Below are 8,268 nucleotides of genomic sequence, written 5' to 3' on the forward strand. Positions count from 1 at the left end.
GCATATATACTTCGTTCACTCTGGCTTAGAAGCGACGCTGTTTGTAGACACGGCGACGAACGGTACGGTATCTATAACCATCCTCAGCAGGTTGTTCGTAAACTTCAGATGCAGCAGGTTGTGGTGCGGGTGGGATGTACGAGGAAGCTGGTGCCGATGGTGCAGGAGCTGGTTGGTAGACTGGAGCAGGAGCAGCTGGCGCGGGCTGGTAGACTGGCTCCGGTGCAGCGGCGGCAGGTGCCGGTGGGATGTAAGAAGATGCGGGGGCGGATGGCGCAGGAGCTGGCTGATAGACTGGTGCTGGAGCAGCTGGTGCGGGTTGGTAGACTGGAGCGGGCTGGTAGACTGGCTCTGGTGCAGCGGCAGCTGGTGCAGGTGGGATGTAAGAAGATACGGGAGCGGATGGCGCAGGCGCTGGCTGATATACTGGCGCTGGAGCAGCTGGTGCGGGATGGTAAACTGGAGCTGGAGCTGGAGCTGGTGCGGGTGCATATACGGGCTCGGGAGCATTAGCAGCTGGTGGAATGTATGAGTTGGATGGCGCGCTAGCAGCCGGAGCGGGTTGCTGATAGTTGTAGCCCAAGTGGGAGACGTCAGCGCATGCGCAGGCCAAAACGGCAGCAAAGGTGGCAGCGGTAAGGAATTTCTGCAAAGAACAAATGGCTTCCGTTTTATTTTATCTGTATATCCTTGTCAAAGCAAATATTCACCATTTTTGCACAGCCAATTGGGATTAGTTGCTCTGTGGATGATAACTGTTCGACTTGTGTCTGTTTGGTCGTTAGCGTCTCGCAGTTTTTATATGATTCGCCTTTCGACAATTCACTTCATTAATTATTGTAGCCAAATATTTTTGACAAAACAACAACAAACAATGATGTACTTCAATGCAGAAACTCCAAAATGTGTGTAAAGAGAAACAAAACATTAAAACGAAAATAAAAACAAACAACAAAAGCATTTCAAACACACTATTTGTTTGAAACTGCGAAATTTCTAATGAAGATAAACGAAGACAGCTCAAGGCACTTAAGGCCGAACTGGGGTTTAATGTGAGATTAGCTCATAAGCAAGCCAAATGAAAATGAATTTGCATATACATTTATATCTTTTTTATATTTGTGTATGTGTGTGTAATTGCAAACACGTGAAATTTAAGTGCCTCTAAGTGCTAAGTAAACTTGCCTCAGTGTTTCAATTTTAATTTCTGTGTTTTATGCTCAAATTTTATTATAATTATGGAGTGAGACTTCCTGTATTTAGGTTAGTATCTAAGCATTTAATCTAGAAGCGTTCACTAGCTATCAAAATAGTGAATAGAACAGACAGTTACGGAAGTGAAGAGAGCAAATCTTCGTGATGTGATTAAGAAAACGGAAAATTTGCATTTTCACAACTGAAATCCCTTTTAACTTGCAATAACCAATCTGCCTCCAAATTCAATACCTTATGGACCTCTTGCCTTCTGAGTCATTGAAAATCAAACCTTACTATAACATTTCATTCTAACGACTCAGACTCACTTTTTAGCCTTTCTGGAAAATAAACTAATGTATATAGTTTGGATTACGAACTCAGCCTCCTTCGTAGTTCCAAACGTTATAGAGATTCATACTCAAATACTTATTCAAAGTGATGTTTATAATAAAATACTATGTTCCGTAAAATTTCAACATACATTATTCGAAGAAACCGAATGGATAACAAGCAAATTCGATATCTTTTAAATCAAATTATCAAAAGGGAGGTCTCTCATCCGAGGCTGTTGTTTCCTTTTCATTGGGAGAGTTTCTTACGAGGCGGGTTCCGAACGCAGCGCGCAATCCTGGGGAGGGGATGTTTCGCCTTCTCACCTTAGCTCGCCTTCAAACGGATGTTCTTAGGCTACCCAGAGGATACTTGGTCAAAGACCGGAAGCTGCTTGAGCCATATGTAAAAGATTCGTTTCAAGGCACTCCCAAGTGAAAACTTTCCTCACTTGCGTGAATTTCTACACTGACTTAATTTTGATCAAGATATCTTAAATATTGATCGGAAGTGTAAATTTCTTAAAATTAAGTATACTATATGAGAGCTAGGATAAGTATTGACCAGAATGTATCCATTTTTAACAAAAGGCCACATTATTATTTTCTCGCAATTTCAATATAATATCTCACAGACTGGCTGATATTTGCGGACAGCTTCTACTTCCTCTCTTAATTTCTCCTTATAAACTACTGTAGCCCCAAGTCCAATAGGCTAGCTTTATTTAAGATTTCTCCATACGTTTATATTATTCGTATCAACGCTTTGGGAGAATACTCACAGACTGCTATAAAGTAAGCCAAAACAGGCTCAGGAATTCAAAGGCGAAAAGTATGGCAAAAATTCGATATTCTTTACGCGATTGCAGCCGAGTTTAGGTCATATTATGCCGATCAGGTTCATATTATTCTTACAAAATTTGTAAACTCTAATGATTTCGACTTCTTCCCAAGCAAGGATTTTAAAAATTACAACTTTTGTGCGATCAAAAGATCTCCATCTGTCGATTGTTCGGGACCTCATGAGATTTTTGGAAAAATAAAGTTAATGTCTTAAAGAGTTCATCTCAATTATTCAATGATAGGTTCATAGACACGGAAAATCGTCGTAGAAACAGATAAGATTGCTATAGAAGTATGTTTGGGATAAAACGAATGAGACCTCAGCGAATTTTCTATGATGGTGCTGATCGATAGTCATAGAAAAATAGTTTACCAAAGCAAGCGGATGTAATGGGATCAAATTGAATACTTAGGAATGTAATTGTATGTATATAACCATATCCAATTATCTAGGAATCTCTATTTTTGATTTCATTGGAATACTTGGTTTCTCAAATATCTGAGTCAATAACGCAAAAATTCGATTATTTGTAATTGCCCCTAGCTGTCGAAATAAAAATAATTGGATTTTTTTAAACTAAAATTTATTGTCGCAAAAAATAGTTAACAACACAATTCGAACGAATTAAAAAAACGAATTCGCCTCGAAAGCCTCTCAGTTGTTCATTAAATGCATGTTAAAGCTTGAAAGACTGCTAGCTTAGAAACGACGTTGCTTGTAGACGCGACGACGGACAGTGCGGTATCTGTAACCATCCTGAGCGGGTTGTTCGTAAACTTCAGATGCAGCTGGTTGTGGTGCAAAGACTGGAGCTGGGGCTGGGGCAGAGTAGACTGGTACTGGGGCAGCGGCAGCTGGTGCAGGTGGGATGTATGATGAGACAGGGGCTGATGGAGCTGGTTGGTAAACTGGAGCTGGGGCTGGGGCAGAGTAAACTGGAGCTGGAGCAGCGGCAGCTGGCTGATAGACTGGAGCTGGGGCTGGGGCAGAGTAGACTGGTTCTGGGGCAGCGGCAGCTGGTGCAGGTGGGATGTATGATGAGACTGGAGCAGATGGAGCTGGCTGGTAAACTGGAGCTGGGGCTGGGGCAGAGTAGACTGGTGCTGGAGCAGCGGCAGCTGGCTGGTAGACTGGAGCTGGGGCTGGGGCAGAGTAGACTGGTGCTGGGGCTGGGGCAGAGAAGACTGGAGCTGGAGCGCTAGCTGCAGGTGGAATGTAGGCGTTCACTGGAGCGCTAGCAGCGGGTTGGCTGTAGGCATAACCCAACTCAGAAACATCAGCGAAGGCGCAGGCCAAGACGGCGGCGAAGGTAGCGATGGCGAAGAATTTCTGCAAAGAAGTGTAAATGAGATTTAGATGAGTGAGAAATAGAAGGTGGGGATAAATCGTAATTCTTAAGAATTTTTGGTTTCCGTTTACAAAATTTGTTTATCTAAACTGGATTTTGGATTTTTTCAGCTTTCAGTTATTAATATCCATTTTATTTACGGTATGTCACATTAATATATATATTAATATTAATGAATAAAAAATTATGAAAAATCAATAATTTTTTCTTAGTATCAAAACATGTTTATTTATTTACTTGAATTAATTTTTTTAGATATTTTTTATATTTATTTTTTTTTTTTTTTTATTTCTTTATATTTTCAGAAAAAACGAAAATAACACCATTATTATTATTAAAGGTTTTATTTACTCCTTTGTAAATTTTTTTCACACACAAATATTTACCATTTTTCTAGAGTGTTTCAAGCGAGTTGTTCTATTGAAAACTGTTCGACTTGTGTCTGTCTTAACGTTGATGTCTCGCAGTTTTTATATGATTTTTAGCCAAAGCGCGCGAAATAATTATGATAATTTCTACAAATCTAAGCGTCTTAGTGCAAAAAAAGGCAACAAACCACAGCTTTTGCCAAAAAAAAAATCGTATGCCGCACAGCCGAGCTCCGGAACCGCACCCCTTGCTCTCCACTCGTTTCTGCTACTTTGATTTCCTCTTCGCTACAGCCATTTTTGCAGATTCACACCATCTACTTTAAGCAACAGCAATAATTAGCCATGCGTGTATCGAAGAATCTAAGCGCTGAAACCGGTTCAACGGTACACACGCCTTACAAGATGATTCTTCAATGCTCGGCAGCAAATCAAAGAAGAAAGACAAAACGAGAGCAACTTGAAAAACTGCAAAATTTACACAAACTTATTTTTTCTTTTAATTTATTGTTTTAATACAACAACAAAGGGTACACGAAAAGAGGCCGTAATCGTATGCGGTAATCTTGAAGAACGCCGAAATATTATGATCGATATGCAAATGCCGGCAAATGTTTGCCGCGCGGTGTTTGTCGTTGCCGGCTGCGCGCCCACTCAAACCCGAAATGTATGGGCAAAAGTCAATCGTATGACACTTGCGCATACGCAGCCAGACAAATATGGGCAAAGGCCTCAATAATTCCAATTAAGATCAGTGTTGATAGTAATTATTAAAATTCCCCTTATCTCGTTCGCAGCGAGAGTGTTGAGTTTTAATCTCAAATTAGCTACTTGACATACAATTTAAGTTGTACATTTTATTGCGGAAAAAACATTTTATTGTTTCATTTTATTACGTAGAATATAAAATATGGAAATCAACAGGAATACTTAGCTTGACGAACCGGTTTCTGGGAAATGCATGGAAAGCGGCGCATTTAGTTTGAGAATAAAAATAATTTTGCACATTTACTCCATGCAATAAGCTTCCGGAGTTGGCTACTTTAATAATTTTACGTCATGACAACGCTCGGCCTCTTGTTGCTATAACGGTTTAAAACAATTTGGAAAACAGTAACTGGGCAGACTCACGCGCCTTATAACCCAGATGCCGAAACTTAGGCACATTAAGCTTTATCCAACAACTCTTCGTAAAAAACTGCATCCCCTGTTATTGCGCATTGTTGGCAACAATTATGGCCTGAAAGAATGAACCTAGTATTTTGGTTTGAAGCTACTTTCCGCGTATGAATTATTTCACTTTTTCATCCATCCGTTAATATGTAGATTTCGCCGCTGGAACTGTCGTTCACAGAACCATTGGTATATTTCTCTCTGCTAGGGAATGAGCAATATGTGTTTAATTCTCCAATGGATTTCCTTTTCTCGTTCACATTACCAATTTAGCCTGAGTTGATTAACAAAGTCGAGTATAATACCACACCCGCAGTGACGCCAAATGTGGAACAAATGGCCCAAAATCATGAACCGGCTGACCGTAAGCATTGCATCATCGATAATCAAAGAAATCTGTCAACATAACCTTGATTTTTGACCTGCTGTGACGCGGTTTTTCGGCTTCGGCTCATCTTTGCCAGGATATTCGGCCGATTTATTGTATGGTTCTAGGGCGTAACCATAGATCCAAGACTCATTGCCAGTAATAATATATTTAATAACATCCTGGTAGATGGAAAGCATTGTTTCACAGGCGTTAACGCGACGTTGTTTTCGAAAAAAAAAGGTCTTTCAAAATGGTTTTCGCTGATCCTTCTGATTTTTCAATGATGCCAGTAAGATCTCTGACAGTTAATCGCCGGTTCTCAAGCACCAATTTCTGGAGTGAATGAAATCAATCTAGAATTTTCTTTAGCTCTAATATATTCAATATGACGGTTTTCGCCCTGTTGCTTATTTCTCTAACATTTACAACGATCAATATGTGAGATTTTTTAATAAAATTAAGCAGTTCAATTTTCTTCATAATAATTTAGTTTGGCAGTAAAAATTCATACCAAAATCTTGCAAAAAATGCTAAGCATTTCACAGTCATGTTAAGCCACAGTCAATATTCACACTGTCTGCCGAAGCGATGAGCTCATAAATAAACAATTGAATAATACCGGCAACTAATCAGCGATAAAGAAACAAAAAAAAAATAGTATAATAAGCAACAACAAATATAATTTTTTTCAGACACATTTGCATGAAAAAACCGTGTATCTTCACATTATCAAGCCTTATTTACTATTTTTAGAATACACGAGACATCTGATTATTAGTTTGTTGTTTTTGTAGTTATACTTTTGATTATAAATTTTTTTATGTCTAACTTTTGCGATATACATATATTTTTTGATGTTTTTTTTTAATTTTTTATTGGCTTTTATGCCGTCAACAATTTGCAACGAAGTTGTGATACCTAAAAGAAAACAGCGGAGACCCTGTAAATGTATACATACTACGCTTACTCTTGCCATAAATTGTGTTACAAATGGTATCCACATGAGTGAGCGTATACTTATTACCAAAGATAAAATTTTCAATGGTGAAGAAGTTTTTAGTAAGCTAAACGACAAAATCTATACAAAAAATAGAAGCAAAAATGTCATTCCATGGATTTATAATCTTCGGTAAAGGTATTATACCTCTTCAATTCTGTGAAAACAAGGGCTACAACTGGAGCACAAATAAGCCAGCAGTACTCTTTGTTGGAGATCAATGGATGATTTAGCCTCTGGAAGTCCAATTTTGAATCCGTCCGACTACAGTTTGTGGTCTGAGTTGGTAAGCACTACACAGAAAAGAGTTTCAAAAATATTTTTGGTTTTCAAATAAAATCAATTTGATTCAAAATGTATTTTAGTTTCATTTTTATAACGGCATAAACTTGTAACAGAACTTATGGCAGGACTAATTACACAGAGCTATAAGAAATGCACCTGTGAGGGGTATTATAGCTTCCGTGAAGCTTTTTCTTGTTCTTTATGTTTTTCGCGACCACTTAGCCTTCAAGGCGTCCAAAAGTCAAGCGAATTGAATGCAAATAATTATATTTTAAAATTTATTTCTCTTATTTATCGCACATACGATTGATTAAAGCTTATTTATTTTCATGCAAATAGCAAAACTGAAGATCGAATGAGGTGAAGAATATATAAGAAAAACCTTAAAGATGTCTCAAAAGTAAAAACAAATATTAAATGACCATTCATGCTTATGTGAATATGTAAACATACTTATGTATATGATGCATCAATATATAACGTAAGTATATTAGTATGCATGTAGATACATATACATATATACATAATTGTATGTTTTGTTTGCCCTTCTTCTTAGTCTCAAACCAAAATCATTGAACAATCGAATTTTAAGCAAACACAAAAGCAATTGATTAAATGACAACAACAACAACAACAACTATACAAATGCAAATAATGTTTGAACTCTTTTAACGGTTATGTGAGTAAGTCTACGAATAACGGGCTGTCATTGTGCCACTAAAAGCGCCCATACACCAGCACACAAGTGCGTTCGATCGGTATGTGTGCGCTTGCGGTTTATCGTGTATGGGCTTGTTCGCGTACCGATCCATGTTCGCGAAAATGTTTGATTTTTTACGATCGGTGCGCGAACATGTTTATCGTGTATGGCGTTGTCGGCGCACAAAATCTCATTTCTCTCGTGTCGCCGAACAGTGAAGATCGCGGACAATGGCAAGTGTTAAGGGCTTCAAAAAATCGATTTTTTTGAGGATTTTTTTGGGAGGGAAAGAAATAATTGAATCAAGCGAAATTTCTAGGCTTTATAGTTATATATTTGAACATCTTTCACAAATTTTTTGGATACGAAATCTTTGATATTCTGCCTTTGGGAAGCAATTACCCGATGCATCTCGCATGTACATTTTTCGGACGGCGGGCAGGATGCAGGTCGCAATTTCATCGGAAACAAAAAATTAAAAGAGATTCATAGTTTTTATTAATTTATCTTCTAGTTAAACTAAGACAATTCCAAAAAAAGTGTAAAATTTAAAATTTTATTAAAAATTGAATAAATAATGGCTTTTGATCAAAAGAATTTTACTTTATGCTGTTTAAAAATATGTTAAAACTTGACTTTTCTTAATATATTTTTCAG

The 8,268-nt window shown here is 38.0% G+C and overlaps 1 protein-coding gene across 1 annotated transcript; it reads right to left on the bottom strand.

Moving 5' to 3' along the window:
* Positions 1–25: 25 nt before the first annotated feature.
* LOC126755827 (uncharacterized) lies at positions 26–5,826 on the bottom strand. Its single transcript, XM_050468547.1, has 3 exons — positions 5,686–5,826; positions 3,165–3,699; positions 26–441 (listed from the first exon to the last, which is right to left on the bottom strand). The coding sequence occupies exons 1-3, from the start codon at positions 5,824–5,826 to the stop codon at positions 26–28; spliced, it is 1,092 nt and encodes a 363-aa protein (XP_050324504.1).
* Positions 5,827–8,268: the final 2,442 nt, after the last annotated feature.

The sequence above is a fragment of the Bactrocera neohumeralis genome, chromosome 4, assembly GCF_024586455.1.
Source record: "Bactrocera neohumeralis isolate Rockhampton chromosome 4, APGP_CSIRO_Bneo_wtdbg2-racon-allhic-juicebox.fasta_v2, whole genome shotgun sequence".
NCBI classification, from domain to species: domain Eukaryota; kingdom Metazoa; phylum Arthropoda; class Insecta; order Diptera; family Tephritidae; genus Bactrocera; species Bactrocera neohumeralis.